General features: G+C 43.8%; 1 protein-coding gene across 11 annotated transcripts in view; it reads left to right on the plus strand.

Moving 5' to 3' along the window:
* The window catches only part of csmd3b (CUB and Sushi multiple domains 3b), a 140,729-nt gene that overhangs the window by 14,133 nt on the left and 104,283 nt on the right, over positions 1–22,313 (plus strand). For all 11 annotated transcript variants that reach the window (XM_049750685.2, XM_049750686.2, XM_049750687.2 and 8 more), the window contains exon 2: positions 18,028–18,250. In XM_049750685.2, coding sequence (XP_049606642.1) covers positions 18,028–18,250 — 223 coding nt within the window. The remainder of the gene's footprint in view (positions 1–18,027; positions 18,251–22,313) is intronic.

Raw genomic sequence — 22,313 nt, forward strand, 5'->3', positions numbered from 1 at the left:
TTTCATGACTTTTATTTTTAAAGTGCAATAATTTGGAAAAAACTGCATTGTGCAGTACGTGCCCCTTGATTGTCCCAGTTACTTCTTCAATCATGTCTGCGTGAGACTCGGATGTGGTATCAACGGGTTTCATTCACACTCTTAGCCACCCGCCTGCCTTTTGATGAGCTTACACACACACACGCACGCACACACACACACGCACGCACACACACACAGTTAATTAAGAGCATCATTAACGTTGGCTCATGTAGCTCTGCTTCACAACTAAAAGCTTTTTTTTTTGCTAGTTTGACATGCTGTACCTGTTCCTGTTTTATTTTATTTCCTGATAAAGGCCTAACATCAAATTTTCACGCCAATCTTTTGGCTTCACTGCGTCATAGCTTGTTGCTGCCTATTTACATCATCAGTCCAAAAGATCTCCACTTCACTCCTGCTGCTTTTGATCAGAAAAAAAAGTGCAATTACAATGAGTATCATAGGGGGAAGCTCGCCTCGGAGAAGATTACCTCTATACGTGGAACACGGAGAGATTTTTCTCACGTAGAGCCTGCCCTGAGGGTTGCAGAAGCGAAAGATGTTGGCTCACTAGGTGGCTGTTGAAAGGGAAGCACTCCAAAAAGGCTGCAGGTACAGTGATTATTTTCTCGTTTTTATTTTTGATTGCGCATGGCTTCCCAGTAGATTTTACTCTTGTAAAAGGAATGCGATGAAGTTTTGATCTACAGTTAAATCCATTATGAAATATCTGGATTTGTTTTTGGGGAGCCACCGAGACTTCATTGAAAAATCAATACACGTTATCACCCTCATCCTAAAAGAAATCCATATTTGCGTATCCGAAAGTGGAAGTTGCGAAGGGCTTTTGTTTTGATCAGATTACAAGGCCGTCGATTTAACAGCCCCTGGGTTTATTTGGAAAAATGCTTTCCTTTGCCGCACGAGTCAGTGGATTTTAATTGAGTTGAGAACAAAAGCAAAGCATTTTGATTAGCAGCTTGAGCGAACTTTAGCACATTTGCGGTGCTTAAAGTTGCGGCAAAGACCGAGTCAGCAGTCAAACAAAAGCATATAAGGATCATGCTCCATCCCTGCGGCCGTGCTCGACCACTGATGCGTTTCCTTGCAGCCGTGTGTGTGAGTGAGTGCGTGCGTGCGTGCGTGCGTGCGTGTGTGTTTTCAACCCTCAGGTATCAGCTAGCCTAGTTTTAGGTGAAGCGCGCACACAAACTTGAGATAGCATCCACCTCCTGAGGGCCAATGTTTCGCTGACCACGAGTTGTTTTCCTTTCATGTAACGAGTGTGTGTGTGTGTGTGTGTCTGTCTCGGCCCTGTGCTATTTTTAGTGTGTTTGCATACGCACATGTGGCTTCTATATGGCTGCAAACTAAGAAAATTGTAGCCAAGGCAGTAAAGTATGCCCTTTTTTTTTTTTTTTGCATTCAAACAGAAGGATTGTTTTCATCTTGGCATCATGTTTATTTTGCTGCACTGTTTGCGTTTCCGTCTTTGTATGTCTTCAAAGTGAAACGCTGCCCCCTCTCTCATTATTTGCTAGCCTGCGTGTGTGTGTGTGTGTGTGTGTGTGTGTGTGTGTGTGTGTGTGTGTGCGTGCGCTTTAAACAAAGAAATATGGCCGCCGAGTCAATCCTGTTGACCTCACTCAGTTATTCCTCATCTCAATTCTTTTTTTTTTTTTTTTCTTTCTTTTCGGCAGAGCTCAAACGCTGACACGTCGACACCTACTCGCGTGCATCTTTGATTTAGCGAGAACACAATAAAGCCCTTGGTTCACGTTACCCTCAAATTTACATGGAAGGACGGCGTCACGTTCAATCAATTTATTAATGCTTCTCGGCTTGTTTGTATTCCAGCCCTCGGTCATTTTGTTTCGGTTTGTCCAATGACTTGCGTTCCCGAAGGCTGAGCCTCCCTCATCTCGGTGACCTGGATTCGCGGTCTCTTGCCCCCTCGTCGGCGCTTGCCAGGTGGCGCTGTTTGCACTCTGCGTCCAATGCGCGTCTACGTACACGTCTCCTCAGTGCGTAATCGTGAGCATATCGTCACGAATCATGTTTGTAGTGTGTGCACCCCCCCCCCCCCTTTTTCTCTCTGTCCTCAATTTCAGGGCCAACCATTTGCTATTCTTTTTTCCTCCCTTTTGTCTGTTCTAGCCCATATGTGCGTCACCCTCACCAGGTGTAGTTTGTCTTGCGCCCGAGGCTAGTTTGTGTGTGTTAAGATGAGCGTGCGAGCGAGCGAGAGGATGCCCTACTTCCAGCAGTAGAAACTACAGGAGGGGAATAAAATAAACTGCAATCAAGGCAATAACAATAAAATCCTGATGCGAGAAACTGTAAAGAAAAGAAAAGAAAAGGTTGCGCGTGCGTCAACGAGCGCGGTTGTAATCATAATTATGAAGGACGAGCCTCTTCCTCGCTCGCTCCCTCCCTCGCTCCCTCCCTCGCTTCCTCCCTCCTTCCCTTCGCCGCTGCTGCAGAATCACTCGAAAGACAGCTAGCGCTGCTGCAGCGACTCCAGTGACGTTCGCGGTATGATACGGAGGTTCTGTTGAGGTTACGATGTTCGCCGACCCACTTCGCTGACACCCCACTGCCATAGAAAAAAAAAAAAAAAAAAAAATCCTTCCGGCCACTACATCATACGTTGCAATTCAAGATGGCAATATAATGAAATCCGTCAAAGGCTACACAAAATGACGTCTTTGAGCTAGCCGATCGCTTTTTATCGTAATTCATTAATAAGGCATGGTGCAAAGGGGGCCCGTTTCCCTGCCTCCCTGCCCGAGGGAACGGGAAGCGGCCAATGGACGAGACCCTTAATTAAATAGTCGGCTTGTTGTCCAATCACCGGGGGTGTCGTTTGGCCTCGGCGTTTGCCGGCTTATGCGTCGGCCGACTTGCGGTCGGCTTGTAATGAGCCAGCGAGGAAAGAGATTAGCTTGAGCGTACTGCCAACATCTCAAAAGGCCAAGCGAGGAGAAAGCTTGTGTTGGATTTCAAGTGTTGAATTTTGCCGTTGGTCCATGTTAGGCTTCCATTTTGAAGATGTGGCTTTCCCAAGGTGCTGTGTACCTTCTACACTCTGCCGCCGCATGATGTAACCACGAGAAATGGCTCACACATCAGCATATCATCTTGTTTACTCGTCCGGCTCCATCATCTCTCGCCTCATTTTCAAGCGAGACCACGCCTCGCAACGTCCGCCCCCCACTTTTGACTTCATTTATTTCCGCCATTCCTTCCTTCCTCCAATTTCTCTCAGCTTCGTTACTTTCTCTTACCCTCCCCCCCCACCTTCCTTCTGGCCGCCACTCTAGGAGATGCAGGGGGGAGATTGAACGGAAGATGAGATTGAAAAGAGGATGAAATCTAGTAAAAGGGTAGATCTAAGGCTTTGGGGGGTGGCGGGCATTAAAAAGAGGTGGAGAGGGAGAGGGAATGGCAACGTGAGAAGGCGATCAAAGGAAAGAGGACTCAGGAGAGTAGCTGAATTAAATAGGAGGATTCAATCGAATTAGCATTGAATGGAAACACGGAAAAAGACGGCGGGGTCCTCGGAGGAGCGTATGTGAATTGACTGCTTCATAAAAAAAAAGAGCATCTGCAGTCAACAAGGTCTACTATGGATTATTTATACTGGCCACAACAATATTGCATCACTTCAACTCCCTCAGACCCAAAAGTTGGGGGAAAAATGCGGAATAGAGGCCTTTTTAAAAAAAAAAAACAATTTATTTCGCTATAATCTTGACTAATATTAACAAATGACAAAAATGTTGTCTTAATTGAATTATCGTTAGTCTTACTAAATGTCTGATCATAAAGAGTTTGGATTCAGAAATGAGTTATTCTAATCTTAATGTAAAACAACTTGTGTTCTGTGAGACACACAACTATTTTAGCCAGTCAAGGCAACATTTGTGATTGAAACTCGTTCAATCGTGCAGGGGTTGTTTGTTTACCAAAACTGTGACAAACCTTCCTCGCCTCCTCCGTGTCCCTGTTTTTATAAGCGCAGCAGGTATCCTTTCTTAAATGTGGCAAGAGCGGCGGCATTTCGCTTCAACCTTGCCGGGCTGTCGTACATCTCAAATTCACTGGCAGCCGGCGCGCCTTCGCCGGCCAAGTTTGCAAAGCCGAGGTAGCTGGCGGAGCAACAGTAAAAAAAGAAAAGACACCCGATGTTTGCCAAGCCTTGATTTGGTGACGTCTGCGAAAACTCCCTAAGACGCAACACTTTCGCTATCGACAAGTGGGTATTAATTAAAGTGCACGGTGAGGGATTTTACTCGCGATTTAGGGATTGACTGCAGCTGCTGGCTTGTGCTAAGAATTAGCCAGACAAAACCACGTACATGATGCCACGTATATTGTTGATATTGATTCAGTCCAAACTTGTTTGCTGTCTGCAGCAAGTACCAAGTGATGGAAAATGTACTTAACTGGGCTGAAAAGGATTCTTCTGTCTTTGCTTGCTCAACTAAACAGCCCCACATTACATAAGTAAATATGTGCGTCAAATATTTCAATGTACTTTTTGTGATATGTGTTTGCTCGTGTGCAATGAGATTTACAATTTATATATGGGGCCATCATCCGTTTGCTCAGTATGACATTGAAAAGGGAAATTGGGAATGAGTTTGTGACTGACTTTTTGATGCCGTTCCAAGCCCTTTCTCCTAATTAAGCTTTTACAACGACTTCAAATGTACAAGACTCCATTACTATTCATGAAAGACATGGGCATGAGAGATAGATAACTAGGGGACAGGAAGTAAGACTCGTTGTGACAACGACATCGAAGAAGTGGACGGTTGGCCTCGGCGCAACATCCGCCGTACTTGTTACGTGTTTAAATTAGATGAGAAAATGTCACGGGCTGTCCAGGGATCGCCTTGACGCTAGGTGGAACTTTTGCTTATTTTGGCGCGAGGAACTGACTCAACCGGGGAAATGTCAGCAGTATCTTCTGCGATAATTGTCTCGTGATTCGAAAGACATCTCCTTCGTTGACTTCCTCGGATTTTGTGGTAATGCAAAATGCTACGGCGGAATAGCTAAACATTTCTGAGGCGATGTCGGGACAGCGTTTAGAACAATTGGGTAATTGCAGAAAAAAGTTAATTTCTTTTGACAGTTGCCGGAAAATTAAACCAATTGTATTATGACGTGTAATTATATGAATGTGAAGCAAAATGTCAGTTTCAGTATGCTGCCGACTCCCAACAAAAGCAAGCGAAGGACCAGTCACACTTTGTTTGCGTAAAAAGCCTTCACAGTGGCTTCCAATTAATGCCAAACTGCTGATTATTAATTACATCACTGACTGAATCGCTAATGAAATGAAGCCTGTTATAAATTAGCCCACGCGCCACCCTGAACATTTACCAAGACTTTGTTTTTGTTATTTTAACAGGTTGGAACATTTTAATGCTCACCTCAGCCTTTTGTATGACGGGCGAGGCTATTTTTATTCTCCATTAGAGGCTTTTTCTCTTGAAATCATTTGGGGAAACAAACACAGATGAATCGTTGTAATTAGCGATTCGCTTCAATTATTTCTGGTCTTAGATGTCCTTTCAGCTTTTTTTTAAATTATTTTATTTTTATCTCAGCTGACTGTCAAACTTAAATGTCCAACATCTTGCATTGGCACAGATATTGTCCACCTCGCTTTGTCATCTTGAGGCAGACACATAATGAGCATTCGCTAACCAAAACAGCAGCACCTAATGTGGTCAACAAGTTAGTGTCACAATAGCTTTCATTTTAAAATTGATTTTAAAAATGCCCTTGCTAAAAATAGCTTTGGGCACCTCTGAAGACTTAATTCTAACCCTTGACATTTACCCGTAAGAGTGACTCACGCTGGTGAAAAAGACACACACACACACACACACGCACATACACAGTAGCAAAGAAACGTGCAAACGGGGTCTTTGCAAGGCCTTGTGGTTTTAACGCGAGCTGTCAGCTCTGCCACATTGTTGTGACTCGCAACGCGGAATATTGCCGCCAGCGTGTCTCCTTGTGTGTGTCAGAAATAACGCTTTTGTATACGTACTCTAGCATCATTTTGTGTGTGTAATGCGCATATCTGACAGGATCAAACAACACAAATATGTTGCGGCAATGTGTCAAATGTATAAAATCAAAAACGGAGAACATGCGGATGAGCATGTTTGCTCTTTTCATCGCTTGTTTTGGCGAAGAAACCAACTCGGAAAAGCATTTTTGACGTCTTACGGAATGCTCACAAGGCTGCATGCGAGGCCGATTAAATCACATTTGTTTCAAAGGGAATCGAAGTCAGCGTGCGCAATCTCGAAAGGCGATCGCACAAACGTTCCAATAATCGCTCCCATCTTTGTCCTCCTCCGTGTTCCCGTTTCCCGTCTTTTCTCCATCTGCCTGCTCCGCAATCTGATCTGATCCGGGTCCTTCCCCGTGACCACCCCCCTGCTGCAGCGGGGCGGTTAGGAATAAAACAGATAAATAAAATATCTTCCGTCCCCGCGGGGCGAGACGTCATCTGATTCTTGACGATGCTTCGGTTGCGATAGCGGAGCTTCGGAAAAGGCTTGTAAGCGCTTCACGTCGGAATCAAACATGCACCGCAAAATTACGTCGGAGTCGTTTGCATGAACGGGGCTTTTGAATTGCTTCTATCCAAATAGTTCTCTCTTAAATTACACAACCACGTCGTTTTTCCTGTCAGACCTCATTCCGAGTTTTTATATGATCATTTCCAGATTGTGTTGTGCAAAATGGTCCAATTTCCGTACCACTACACAAAGGCACTATTGGAGCCGCAGTGTTGTTGGATGCACGCAGCCACCCCTTTGCCATCGTAAGCTCCTTTCACAACGTCTCCAGAAGCCAGCTTGTTTCCGCCTTTCGCTATAATCGGCACAGACAGGCCGTGAAGGCGACATAGTCGTCCCATTAATAGCTAAGCCCAACCCTGAGAGGTAGAAGCGGAGCCAAGCGAGTTGTGGCATTATCCCACTTTGCAAAAAAAAGAAAATGCTTTCTGATGTGGAAATTCTCTTTGTCAAAGACTTTTTGGCATACACGGATGGGGGAAGGGGCGGGCTTGTAATTGCCTGCTAGCAAAAATGCTTGATGGCCAGCATTTCCTGTTGTGTGCTTCCATTTTGGAACATTTACAAGAACAGAAGACTTGACCTGGGTCGCTCGTTGGTCTTTTGGGGACATCAGAGATTGCAGTAATGGATGTCGGCGTCCATATCACTCACCGCCTCACGCTATCTGTGTGCTACTTTTGCTCTCGCTGATAGGCTCCAAAAGTTCAGTCTTGAAACCGTCAATTGTCGTCCGCTCTACTTCATGCTCACTCACCGTTTTACCTCTCAGTCTGACTGTCAATTGCAGCCATTAACACGTCTAGCACCTCATGCCGCTGCGGGCAACCTAGCGTGCTCTTCTCACATGTAGCTACATGTGAAATGTGTGTGTGTGTGTGTCTCTACAATGCGAGGGGTGGGAAATTAAAGGCGCTCGTGTGGATCCAAACTCACTCTCGCAGCCTCGCCGATAATTGCATTAAGTCTCTATTTGAATATACGCTCATCACGCAGTGTAATTCTGCCCGTTGCGCCGTGTCCTCGCATGTAATTGAAATGAGTGCGTAATGAATGCATATCGGAATTAGAAGCCCCCTCACTTTATTGACTTGACTGGAGCAAACAACCGACCACGAAAGCCACCGATGCCACTACGATACCACGACTTGAATTTGATTACATTAAAGTATGAAATGAAAACGGACAAGTCATGATATTCCGTTTATTTTTGTCAGTAAAATGACAATAGTTGATTTCAGTCACATGTAATGTACTCTATTAAGAGGCATTTTATCTAACAACTGGAGCACACACTATAATAAAACTAAATAAGAAAAAGTAACCTTTGATATGTAATCCCTTTGGTCCACTTTCCTCGAACACTCTTGTTCCACATTGTGTTGTTTGACACCGCTGGAACAAATAATGCCATTATCTCATTTTCCAAAGGCTTTGGCTAATTGGCATCAGTGGAAAAGTTGAACGTTTTAATGAGAGACTTTCATTAGCATTAGCTCCTCAAAAGGGGCACTTAGCGACGCGCACCCGGTGTTGGAATGTGTGCTCATTACTATTTGTGTTTCTTTTTTTTTTTTTTTTGTTACACCAGCTAAATGTCACTTGTGTCATTTGAGAGGGGTATTTAGACTTCAAACAAAGACATTGAAAAGGCTCCCGGCGTGCTATTATTCCCATGTGTGCTTTTATTATTAGCTGCTCGCTTGCACTTTAACCCCATTTAATTTTTAATGCTCCCGGAACATTACATTTCTGATAAATTGTGGCGATACTTTTCCATGCTTAAGATAAACACGTTAAGTTCAATTGCTCTGCAAAGCACCTTCCGGTGCACTCGGAGCTTTTGTTTCCAGCTGAGCAAGCAGCATCTTGCGGGCCAAGCCTCGGCAGGATGCTCGACGCACTCCAAACAGGTGTTCTCCGCAGGTGGGCTTTCTGACGTGATTAAGTTAACTATGCAAATTGGCTAATTAAACAAATAATCATCCCATCATTTCGTCCTGTAAGCCATTACGGTCAGTGCGCGGCGCCGTCCAACTTTTCATTTAAATGCAAGAAGAAGGAAGGAAGGATGAGTGTACAAAGTGAAGGGGAAGATGATGGATGGGAGGAAGCGCTGATGAAGGCGAGGGAGAAACGCACGCGTGCATGAGGGAGGCTGCAGCTAACTAAGCTTTTCTCTCTCTCGCTCGCTCTCGTTGCCACTTTTGGCTTAATTAAAATGTCGCAGGACTTGTGGACAGTCGCTACTACATTTAAAGCAACAGCTGCATACAGTGCACCCCCCTCAAATACCTCCCCGAAAAAAAGCAACTACCTCAAAGGAGCTGAAATATAAAAAAAAAAAAGTCATTTTTTTTAACCTTTCAAATTTTGCAAGGTTTGCTAGTTGACTGGCTAATCTAGAATTCAGTATAAAAATGGTTTCCCCTTGAATGCAGACATTAGCCTTATGCTGCTATGGCTATGAAATTCTGAATCTAAAAATGCATTGTAATGATTTGGCCAGCGGACAGCAAGCCCCCGATTACATCTTGGCTCTCTCATTAACCTGCCTGTAGACATGCCTTTCCTCTGCCACCGGCATCGGCTGTTTTTCATGTTATCAGTCAGCAGCGAGCGCAACAACGTGCTAATTAGCGAGCAGCCGCGGCCTTCTGTTTGGTGTTTGCGTTAACATGCATGTTGCACATAATGCCGCTTTGGAAGAAAAGAAAAAAAATGTCTATGCGCTTGTCACTTTTCATAAATTCCTCTCCCCGCTTGTTTCTCCTCCTCTCTCGCTCTCTTTAATACCATTATTGGAACCATCAGACAGAGTGGTGGCATTTACTGGCCCTGACGTTGGCCCACTCAGACAGGCTCGCTCGCTCTCGCCCATGCGCGTACGCTCGTATACGGGCAGCTTGCCCGCCGCGTGCTAAGTTAATGAGATTGGCGACTTGCCACGTTGCCAATATCAGCCCAAGCCTGCGCACTTTGGCCTTTTTTCCCCCCTTCCTCTTTCTGAAATGCGCACAAAGGGGAGATTTACGCCTTGGGACGTGAAATCGGAAAGAGCCAAAAGACACGGTTGTCTTACAAGGAGCAGAAAAAGAGGCAGATGGGAGAGGAGAATGGAAGCCGCACCTGGCAACAATTTATCGCGGCTCGGAATGCATGCGAGAGGATGATTGACAATGTTATGAGGGTCGAGCGGCGTTATTTTGTGTACATATAAATTTGGGTTAATGAAGATTCAAGGTCGGAGTAAGCGGCGGGTATTAAATTGGGAATGGGCTGATCTTGTGGTCTAAATATTATGTTAGCCATGTGATTGATTTTACTACTTGGCGGACTGTTGGATGAATTTGTCTGCTGCCTGAATGGGTTGCAACAAACAAACATTTGGAGCAGGCGCGCTCCAGACTAAACTAGACTTGTGTCTGAGTAAATGTCGGTCATCTGCTCTCTAAGCTGGTTGCGGTAGAAATGGGGAAGTCAAATGTTGACTAAATGGACAAATATTTAGTCGACGGGCTGAACAGCTTGTCGTCAAAACGGAAGATAAAAATGAAAGCAATTTGACTAAATGGCTAAAAGTATTGCTGCTAAAATGGGTTAGCAATTTAAAGCACAACCACAAGACCCCGCCCCCTCCTCCAAATGCCATCTCCGTGCTTGAAAGTACTTTAAATTGTTGATGAAGTAGCGGCGACCCGCAAGGTTCTGAAAGTTTAATTGCGAGTGGAATACCAAAATCCCAAATCATCCAAAGATAACCCAAATGTTGTGATCTGTCTATTTGTTGTCTAAAAAAAAACATGTGCTCTTACGTGCGTGTGTTTTGTCATCGAGGCTTGCCGGCTTGCCGGCTTGCTTTCTTCCGCCAGTGTTTCTCATCCTTGTACTCACTCGTTCATTATTCCATGAATGATGGACGGCATCAATGTTTTACTGAGTAGGGGGGGGGGGGGGAGATGCCGCAAAGCGACAGAATTTGGTTCAATTTGGAGCGCCAGCCAAGCGAAAGTGTCCGTACGTTTTAAGATTTACATAAATAAGTTCATCTTCAGGAAGCGACGGCTCGGGAATTTCAAGCTTTTCTTCTTTTGTCAGTTGTTTGCGGCGGTTTAATATTACATGAATCATACTTTTGATTTCCTAGCAGTTGTGTCAGAATAGTAGTAGACTCTGAACTCAGTCGAATGAACAGAGGCGCTGTCCATGGTGCTGAAATAACACTTCGATTTTTTTTTTTTATGCTTGACGTTGATGTTGTGCACCTGGAATTTGTTTGTTTGTGATGTGTCTAGCAAAGAAATGATTCAATTGGTTTAAAGACATGATATAAATCATGCATAAAATAAAAATAAAAAATAGTCTACTGGACTATGCAATGAAAAGTGAGATCTAATCAATGTTGTGAAATATAGATATAAATATATATATAACATCATGTTGTGTGCATTATTTTTTTAGACTGTATTAATCATTTGCACATAATGTATATATGTTTCAGCTTGTCCAGCTCTCTGAGGTCATTTGAAACGTAACAAGTACGTTGTTTCTTAAATAAGACACGCTCACACTATCGGCCAGTCAGCGACTTGCGACAAAAGGTTAAGCGTGAGCAAAATCCCTCATGTCCCAGCACGCTCTTGATTTACAACTGTGGCTTTTTGATGTTTGCATGCTGAGTTGACATTTGTCCCGACAATAAGTCAAGCTACTTGACATTTATCATGGTAACGCGCCTCAACACTTGTAAAAAGTAAAACGCTGTGACCTTAAAGGTACGTTTAAGACTCGCTGAGCACAGAAGCCAATCTGATGATCTGGTTTGAGCGTCGTATATTTGCACTGACATGCAAATGAACTCTTAATGATCTTTCATCCCGTGGCGCATTTTTCTGCCATTTCTCCCAATTTCTACACTTCCATCATCGTCTCGTTGTGCTGGCGAGTCAAAAGCATAATTAGGTTGAAAATGCGCTCTGCATAATCTCTTTCTTACTTTTTTTTTTTCTTTGCTCCACCACACTGTGATTTAATATCTAGTTCTGCCGCCTAAAACCTGGCAACAAGCTGAAAAGTGAAAGGCGGCGGGGATGCTGGAAATGCTTTCCCAAAAATTCAAAAGCGGTTGCCAGATTGGATGCTCACATAGTTACAAACAAACAATTTGCGTGTCTCATTGCGATTTTGATTTGGTTTGTCTTTATTTGCCTGTCGTTTTGTTAGCACCATAACTTTTTATGTTTTAGTGTACAATATAATCTATCACCTGAAATAATGACACTTATTCCCTTTTTTTTCCTTCTGTCATCAGATAGAGTGAGTGATAAATTATACACAGCTATAATGAACACTTAACTAAAAAAAAAAAGAAGTAAGCTATAATTAATCAGCGATCAAAGTGTTCCTCGGCTCCTTAGTGGCGGCGTAATTAATCGTGGCGCCACTTTGACTCCATCGGCAGCCATCGATTTATCAATACATACTGTACATCTGCACGAGAGAGCACCGCGGAAATGACGGATGACCAAATGGGGACTCTTTCAAGGTTAATCCGTAAGAAGCCGAGCCCCCAAGACAAGCGTTGACATAATGAAAATGAACAATTGGCCAGACGGATTGTGTCTTTGTGAACTTGTCCGAAATATATCTTTTTTGACGCCATACGTGTGCTTTTGGAGGAAATATTTATTTGAAATGTTTAAGTGCTCTACATATTTGTGCAGAATGGCGGAAATGGAATCACGTTTACACCGTGGCGGACTTCTTCACTCTAACAAATTGTCATCTGCGCGTTAGATGCGAGCTTCAAAATCTAATATTGGCCCGTAAAGTGGTGGGCTTTATGAGGTTTGCTTCCTTCCCGCTGAGCATAAGCATGCATGCTGAGCACGGGCGGGCGTATTTGACAGCCAGATTTTCCGCCCCTTTTTTTCTTTTTCTTTTTTTTTTTTAATTCAAATGATTGAAAAAAGAAAAAAGCCAGAACAGGAAGGGAATCCAATCATTTGTCTTGGCAGCCTTGCTCTCGAGAAATATTTCTGTGTATCCGTCGTGAAGAGCGAAATTGAATATATGAGCAGTTTGCAACATTATTTTTTTATTTAACAACTGGAGATTGTTTCATGAGATACATTTTGCTGTGTGTGTGTGTGTCACTGTGCATTTTGAGTTCCAAATTTGGACTCAATTCGGCTGAGATCAGGTGAAACGGTGAGAATGGAAGTCACACGCAGCATCCATTTTGGAATCTGGGCTGCCAAGGTAGCCATGGTGATTAGGTCCATGAATGTGCCTTAATCAGCCTTGAGTGGTTTAACAATTTGCATAATTGTGACCTCTTAATTGTTGTACTAGTCCAAGTGTAATTCAGTGTGACATTTTCTTTCCGATTGCGCTCTGTTTGAGAACAACTGTTCACTTGCCTCGTCATCGTAACCAAAAGCTATACTTGACATCGGCCCACTTTGTGACACAACAATGGTAGTTGTTGTGAATTGCGACAAAAAATGGATCCTAATAGCTCTTCAAGAACTTCTCCATCCGTCTGTTAAGGTGATGGCTGTCTTATAAAATGAACAGACACCGATGGTGAATTTGAGTCATGGAATCATTTAATTGTTCCTAGTGCAAAATCGGAAGGGGGTGGAAAAATAAAAAAGCTGACTTGGATCCAGCATATTTAGGGCAGCGGGATTGTTGTATTTCTAATGACTGTTCAGCTCCTAATGGAGCCTCCTTTTGTTTTTGAAGTAAGGCTCTGTCTGCGAACAGCATAATGAGAGAAAGTGTGTGTGTGTGTGTGTGAGAGTGATTAAAGCAGCTACGCCCGCTATTAAAAAAGAAAAGGCAAAGCAAGATTGTGGCTTTTTAATACCTTTGCTTGTTTGACTATGCGCTTTTTGGGGTAAATAACCACTTGGATGAACCTCACCACAGCCTCCACATGACGCTCCCACAGAAGCTGACGAAGGAACGCTCGCTAACTTGTCCTCCCCTGGCTGTGAATGAAGATTTCTTTGCTTTGATTGAGTTTCGCTCGCTCGCTCGGCTAGCCCACTTAGCACAATTTTCAAGACTTTTTGGCTCTTTTGAATGAAAATGGGTCATTGATTTGTAGTCTCTTATCAAATGAGCCTGTCCTTATCACCAAGATGGTGACAAAGCGCAACTTTTCTCCTAATGTATCTTTACTTTGATCCGAATGAATCTCCTCAATTGCCTTCCATATAGATCCTAGGCACCAGGAAAGTAGCAACATACTTTAACTTGAGCCTACAATGAGCATAATGGAGAATAAGATTATCCCAAAAGTTATTTTAAAATGGAAAACATTAACAATATTTTCCCAGCCGCGTTTGGGAGGTTTTTCCCAAGTGATAGACTCGTGGTTTATGACGTAAGCAAACTCCTTACACAACACAGGTGCATAATAGGTCGGATGTTACCATGGCGACATACATTCACGAGTTTCCCCAGTAACACGCTCGCAACATCTTCCTTACAAACCAAACGAGCCGCTTCAGGTCTCATTAGCGAGGTCGGCATCAATGACACTGGAGTAATCAATAGCGCCCCCTTCAGACGACACCTATCAACATCTCATTACCTGCGCCTGCTGCCAATCACCAAGGCTTTAGTGCACTTGTCACTTCCTTGTATGGCTGTGCATGATGGAGGGCCACTTTAAAGACCTTTGACGGATGAAAGCAATCAATCAGACTTGAGACAATTCTCCCCTATATACCACCGCTGTGCTCCCTTTGAACGCTAAATGCCTCTAAAAAATATGCCAGACCACAAGTACCTCTCTGTTCAGCCACTTTCAAATGAAGTATTTAAAAAAAAAAAAGTTGGTTGGCAAAGTTATGCATTGAGCCAGCTGCCATTACCGTAAAGGCCAGCATGCTGATAAAAGCGCACATTATGGCTTATTATTATTCAAATGAGGAGTGTTTTTGCTCAATATCTGTGCCTGCTGCTCGTTAGCCCTAAATTTGACTATGAGGGTATCTTTTCAATATGACGACGTGGAATTAGACACAATGGCTGCATCATGCGCAAATGAAGCCTGGACACAATTTAAATGGCTTAATATTATCCATTTGTGACTTTTCCCTCCAAAATTCAGCTCTTTTTTTCACTGTATCAATTTTTCGGATAACATGTCCGAGAGTATTTGCTGGTGACATTTCCTCCTTTCACCGACACGACTGCAGTGCTGAATCTCAATTTCAACTTTCCTGTGTCAATCTACTTTTTTACCACAATCCCATTTCGTGTACTGTTCTCTTGTTTTATCCCCTCCCTTGTTTTTATGTTTTGCCTTGCCCCTCATTTTTATTCACATCTACTCCCCCCTGGCCCCTCACCAGTGACTGACAGGCCTAGAAATTGATTTTCAGCCCAGTGTGTTCCCTCTGTCTCACACTCTCTAGGCATTCCCCTTATTTCGCCTTCACCACTCCAGGGTATAGTCTCGACCACCACCCGTTTGACGGGAGGCGTCTAATTCTAGGTTTGACAAGCCCCGAGGGATGTTTCAAACGCGTTTGGTTCCCTGTTGGTGATACTTATTTTATTTATTTTTTGAGGGTTTTACCTTTGACTGTCTGTCTTACTTTTCTTCTGTCTTCGAGAAAAATCTTTCTTGCGTCCATCCAGGGGCGCAGCTAGAATTTTTTTTCAATAGGGTGGCCAGGGTGGCCTTAATATTTTTCTACCCCCCCTCTGTAACCAAGAAGTTGATCATACCATCTACAGTCAGGTTGCTAACTCAGAAACTGGCCCAGGGTGGCCCTGGCCACCACGTAGCTCCGCCCCTGCTTCCGTAAACACTCAACTAATTCAACCACTGTACTTTACTCTGATGATAGGTCGATGTTACCGGTACGACGTGTCAGGATTGGTCATGTGCTCCACTGGCCGAAATATATTTATTAATCAGAAATTAGAAAGTGTGAGATCTGACCAAATAGCCCCTTCAAAGAGGTGGACAAACAGGGGTAAGATGACGTAAACGGATTAGACATGGACAATGAACACCGCTGTTACGGTGGTTGAGCAAAAGATTGGTTTCATCACCAAATGAGCGTATTGATCACGGGATACCTCCCTCTCCCCTGTGGAAAATGACAAGCCCGATAATTGATTTTCCTGCATTGTGACAGGCTTAAGACATTCTCTTCGTCTTGCCGTAAAGGTTTTAGTTACCAAGACAACTGAAAAGCAAAGAGCTCCACATTTTTTAGAGCATAGCCGAATCATCAAACGGTCTTAACGTTTAAGTCTGAAACAAAATGGATCTGAATATTTTTAGATGAAAACAAAACATATATAAGATTTCAAGTCGCATGTTATTTTTGTCCAATATCGATGGAAATGTCGCAGTTGGATTCTTCTTCCTGTTCAGGAATGAGAGAATTGATGGTCGTGAGGAAAACAAAAAAAGTCCAATTCCATTTCTCTGTGATCAAGTGGCGTGTAAGACTGTAGTCGAGCATAATGGAAGTGGTGGAAATATACCCTCTTACTTACTGCCTGTGCCAGCTCACCTACTGATTCACTTTCCACTCCAATCTCAAGGCGACCGACGCTGGCAGTGGCTTGCTAGAGCGTGAAGTGTCTTTTGAAGATTTTAATATTTTAATACTAACAAAACGTCTTTCTCCGAGTCAGGGCTCTTCAAGTGTACATGTTTACTCGTCACTATCTGAGCTATTCCAGAAGACTTTCTTACTATGGAGAAGTCATTAAATCCTCTCCATTCACCAGCAAGATTTCTGTCTTTAAGCAGCTTTTTTTTTTTTTCTTGCTGAGTGGGCATGCTCTTTTCCAGCAAAGCCTTCCCATTCTTCATTAGCTCGCTTGCTTTCTTAGCACCGCCGTGCTCACCCAATTTCTGCCCGAGTCTTTGACAGTTTGCCAATTAGCGTCTGCGTAAATCCTGCATAGAAAACTAGTTTGGCTGTTATCTCTTTGACCATCGGGAAACGTCCTTTACCTCCACCCAAAAAACATTTTACAGCTCCTTTAGTGAACACTGCATCGTTTTTGATCGTCTACTTAAAAGCTGCGCTGATATCAAATCCCAAATGATGCAACACCATCATCTACAGAGATCTATTTGTCATGACGGTGTTTCATTTCTTAGACAAAGCCATCAGAAATACACAGTAGGTATGTAAATATATTTGCATTGTCTTATACATTTGTAAAGGTTTGAATTCCAATTGACAAACGTAAACGTCCACCGACCGATGTTTTTTTTTGTTGTTGTTTTTGCGGGTGTTAGCCATCGTGCGACGTGATCGAGGGCTGGAAAACAAGGTCGATTGAGGTTAGCGATGGCGAAATGAAGAAACGACGCCATGAGTGATGGGTGCAAGCGGTTGAGGACGCCTGGGAATGATTATACACTCTGGCCGGTTATTTGTAGCTGTGCTTGTGCGTCTTTTATTTTGGTTTGTGTGTTTGTGTTGAGGAGGGCTGTCAGTTTCGGTCTGGCAGTCAGCATAATTAGAAATCTCTTTTACTGCTGTGTACTCTTCATTTTACCTCTCTCTCTCTCTCTCTCTCTCTCTCTCTCTCTCTCTCTCTCTCTCTCTCTCTCTCTCTCTCTCTCTCTCTCTTTCCATCTTGCATCTTCCCTACCTCCCCCACATCTTGCCACCACCCACATCTCCTGGCTCTGAGTGATGACTTTTAAATCATCTTCCTCTTTTTTTTCCCTCTTCTCTCTATCATGGTGACTAACGTCAGGGAGCGGTGAATGGGAGAAAAAAAAAAACGAAACACTCCTTTTCTGTGTTTGCTCTGCAGTTCGTTTGTCCCCTTTCCACCCGCCGATCCGATTTAATGACTCCACTTCATCTCAGCCCAAGACATCCTCTAATCTATTAAGTTCAGATGAAGCCCTGATGGACTTGTCAGCGAATCTGCCCGAGTGTTACGTTAAACACAGCCAGGGGGAAGAGGGGGGCAACGATAGTCTGCTGCTGTCCACGTTTGGATTTTATCAGGCCAAGAGCACAAGTCGTCAGAAAGAACATCCATTTTTAGTTTTGGAAATGACTGAATGGTGACCAGTATTTGCAAATGCGTATATTCTGACTACAATGTAGCGCTCCACAACATTTTCCTCTCGCAGTAGTGCCACCATAAAAATGAGAAAATTATTAACCTCTGGGTTAATATCTTTGGGGAAAATATTAACCTCAGCGGCCTTTTCTCAATGTTTACGTATTGTTCAGCCTAGTGAGATAAAACACCTCTCTGAGAAACAAAATGGAAGCAAGGAAACTTTTTTGCACGTTTGTCTAAACCCCAAATCTCGTCTGTTTCCATTCTTAGCATCGGCAGGAAACTAAAAGTGTTTTTTTTCTGTTCTCTCTTGCAGGTTTTATCTACACTTGCGGCGGCACCCTCAAGGGGCGAAACGGCAGCGTGGAGTCACCGGGGTTCCCCTACGGCTACCCTAACGGGGCCAACTGCACTTGGGTCATTATCGGGGAAGAAGGCAGTCGCATCCAACTCATCTTCTTATCCTTTGCGATCGAAGAGGAGTACGACTTTTTGTCATTGTACGATGGCCACCCGCATCCGGCCAATTTCAGGACCAGGTAGGCCAGACATCATTTCGATTTGACATTTTGTGCATGTACGTGTCTTTGTATGTTGTCGTCAACAAATAGCTCAAAACTAATTAATTCAAAAGCAAACGCTGACACACAGCAAACGTAAGTGGAGCGGCTCCGCCTCGCAAAAGAACGCAGATGCTAGCATTGCGTCTGTTATGTTCCACAAAGTTCATTGGTAGGTTACGCCAACATTAAAAACTACAAATGTATATCAGATCTGAATCCAGGAGAAAAAATCTGCCAAGTTATGCCAACACCTGTGTCACCTCCCCCGGCAATAAGGTCCACAGTCAACATGAGTCAGCAGAATCCCAAAAGTCTCCAGGGTTCACGCAAAGGTCTGACTTATTTACTGGGATTAGGAAAGATGAGGGGGAAGCGATTTTAGGTCATCAAAAGATGCAAATGAGTCCTCCTGATAGTTGCTGGAAAGCAGTCCTCTTACCATGGGACGCTTTGGCTGGCATCCCTTAGAAGCCTGACGCAATCAGCATTCTCAAACAAAAACGCCTTTATTGTTCAAATGCCGTGTGAAGACGCCAAAAAAAGCAACGGTGAACGCGGGATTCGGGTTTGGGATGCCCAGGGAGGAGATCGTGCGGGAAAGCTGAAGTAGAAAGACGTCCTGGGTTGACTCGTGACTGCCTCGACAGCTTGCAATTGCGACAGGAAGTCAGTCAGTCAGCTCGGAGAGGTTCATGTGTTCGATGTAGCCGCTGTAATCCGTAAACAAACACGGTGCGGCTCTGCCTCTGACTCACAGACGTCATGGCTTGTAATAAGCCCTTGGCAGTACATCGAGCTGGCGTCCAAATGCCATCTGTGTCATTATTGCGCAATAATTGGGACTGTTGGAAAGAAGTTGTTAGTTTCACTCGTCTGTTCCAAAATATAAGCAGTTGTGAATTTTGTTATTGAATGAATGACATTTCAATTATCGGGTATCTCTGAATATTCAAAGAGTGAATATTCGGTACCGGTCTGAAAAAAAAAAATGGTATCGATGATGGACATATTTATGAAACAAACCAAACTTAAGTTTGTTCATATTTCAAAGACACGCTCAAGCTAATCAGCACTGCATCTATTTATGAGTTAACGACTTCAATGGCAACAATTTGTTCTAATTACAAGTTTTCATAATTAATTAAAGGGCACCTCGCTTGTGCCGCATGTTCCGTAGAGCAGTTCCAAGTTGGCCCGCTGACAGCCGCTGGTGTTGTGCACAAAAAAAAAAAAAAGAAAAGTCTGTTTGGCCCGCAGCATGGCAACATTTAGCCACTTTGGATGAGAAACGCTGATTGAAGGACGAGGCGACTCAGCCTCGTTATGTTTATGTGCTCGTTTTTATTTTGAGTGTGCGTGCGCAAGTTGGCAAAGTTACAGCGAGTTAGCGACGCAACTCCGGGAAAAGTTGCTCATCGTATACCGAGCCTCTCGTGGGATTGACAGACGGGCCGACGCTTCCTCTCAAGTTTCATGCTAATTCAACCTGACACGTTTGCATCAAGTTCTCGCTTTTTTTTTTTCTTCTCCTGCCCCCTTTCGTCATTCCCTCAATTCAGTTCCGCATCTGTTGTCTTCCCGGTTATTATTCGATGTGACTGGTTACGTTTATGCGCGTATGCATGCTTTAAAGGCCGGCCGTATTTATTTTTGCACGAGAACAAACTCAATACGTTCAAGGCTCCTCTCGGGGCCCTCGATGCAAAGTAGGTTGGGGCTGTGTCGGGGCGTCTGATTGGCTTCGATCCGCCGCGTCTCAGGGTGGAATGTGTTTACAGCGTCTGGTATACGAATGTCGTGCACATGCGGCGAGCGTATTGCAAAGTCAATAAAGCGGGCTTTTCAGCGGCTGCTGAAATGAAGGAGGCAAACAATATTAGGAAATGTAATCTCCAAATAGAAAGAAGAGGAAAGAAAAATCACTCCAACAGTGAATGACGTATTTTACAAAGAAAGCATATTTATTTGTTTCGTTAGTGAAGTCGGTTGCTGATAATGTGTGGAAAGTCAACTTCTCTGCAAAATAGTTCATTATTTACTGTCGTCAGCACCCCCCAAAATGTCTGCTCTTTAAATAATTCACCCCGAGATTTTACTGCGGGAAGCATTTTGTGTGTGGGTTTTGGAAAGCGCACTTCTGTTTGTCGTCAGTTCATTATTGCCGCCGTTAGATGTTCTGCGAATGCAATATGATGCTATGCTAGCAATGAGGAGTACAATTGAGGTCAGATGAGGCGGGGAAAAAAACAATGGCAAGAAGTTAGAAAAGCAATCAATGCGAGGGTATATGTGCCGGAGTGTCGGGCATCCGTCTTTAGGCGGGTCAGCCGGGTGAACGACAAGGTTACTTGGGGCTAAAGATGAGCTTGTTGGAGAGGGCCAAGAGGTTGCTGCACTCGCTCGCTAAGTTAAGATGTCGTGATGCGCGTCTCCAATTGCATTGCGCTGGTTGTGACTCCGTTTAGGGGATTTAAAAAAATATAAAATGCAATAGAAAGTTATTGCATTTGAGGTGAAGAAGGTGAGCAGAGTTTGGGCTGCTTGTCTCGTGTGATTTATTCGGGGTATTTTCACTCAATGCCCTCTTAATGGGAATATAATGTTTGCTGTTTATTTTGATTTCAAGCGTCCGCAGTCTAATGAGATTCAGTACGAGTGCAGAGACTTTCACCTTTACCGACGTCATCACGCTGGCTTTGTCTTTAAACACGGAGGCTCTTGTCGTATTTTGCACATTCATATAGCTAAGCGCACTTTTACCATTTGTATGATGTGTCACCATCCAAAGCGGTCTTTGGCCGTTCCACTTCTGACCTGCTTTGTTGTGTGTAATCTTCTGCAATGCCCCCTTTTACACTCAATAAGTCACTCTTATATTTTCTCCTGAGGGGGACACGCGTGGGTCACACAACACACAACACGGGACAATGTAGCAAAAAAACAAAACCCACACATTCAAAGGGATAAATACAGGAAACACTAGAATATAAATACAAAGGTCATGAAAACACTTTTGATGCTGGCGCAATATATTTTAGCGGGGATGCCATTTCGTGGGCATGTAGCTGTACACTAAATGTGTGTGTGTGTGTGGAGTTCCAATGGAGGTGTGTTTACCCCTGAGGTTGTCATATTTCATCTCCTGCCGCATCAGTTCTGCCCTGTAGGAGGGTAAGAGGTGTGTTTGTGTGTGTGTGTGTGTTTTGTTGTGCAGCTCTTTTGTGTTTGTGAATAACGTTGCCTATAGGCTACAAAGATGGAAGCGATAAGAGGCTGCCTTATTTTTTTTAATGTTTCATATTTTTTATGTATGGGTAATTTACCTCGACCCCTTGTTGCCTCTACCTTGACGATTATGTGCTTAAATATACCAATAGAAGTTGCACTGGAGGAGCTAGGATTTTTTTTTTCTTAGGGGCATCTTAACCCCCCTCCAAATTTCCCTAAGTCTGGGGAAAATTGGAAAATCATCTGGCATATTTCAGGGGGGCCTGTCCCCACTGCGGCCCCCCTTTAGCTCAAGCCTGAGCAAGTTATCCTTGTACAATGTAATTCCCTGTAAAAAGAGAATAATGCTGGAGTCACCATCGTACATTTAATACCAGTAAGTGGATTTTGAGACTATTACAAGGTGAACTAAGGACATTTGGCTTCTCTATCAGCATTTCAGTTGATGTGTTGTAATTGATGTGTGGGAAGATGCACCTGACTATTTTTAAGGGGGAGGTGGGGGGGGGGGGGGGGGAGGCAGGCTTTCACGGGAAGTTTGGAAGCTTCTAACATCCATTTAGGAAATGACTTTTTACATTTTCTTTGAGCGGGCAGGTTCTTGTCACTGGATTTGCTGTAAAAATGAGTAACAGTATCAGTGCATGTGGGGCTTTTGGTTTGGTGTCCGTTATCTAGCATCATCCAGTCTGTCTCTGTCTGTACCTGTAATGGACTCCTCCATCTCTCTTCTCAAATATTACTTCAGTAACCGCGTCTGTGTCGACTCATTTTGTCAACGTCATTTACTCGCCGCCGATAACCGGGCTCT

The sequence above is a fragment of the Syngnathus scovelli genome, chromosome 19, assembly GCF_024217435.2.
Source record: "Syngnathus scovelli strain Florida chromosome 19, RoL_Ssco_1.2, whole genome shotgun sequence".
NCBI lineage: Eukaryota > Metazoa > Chordata > Actinopteri > Syngnathiformes > Syngnathidae > Syngnathus > Syngnathus scovelli.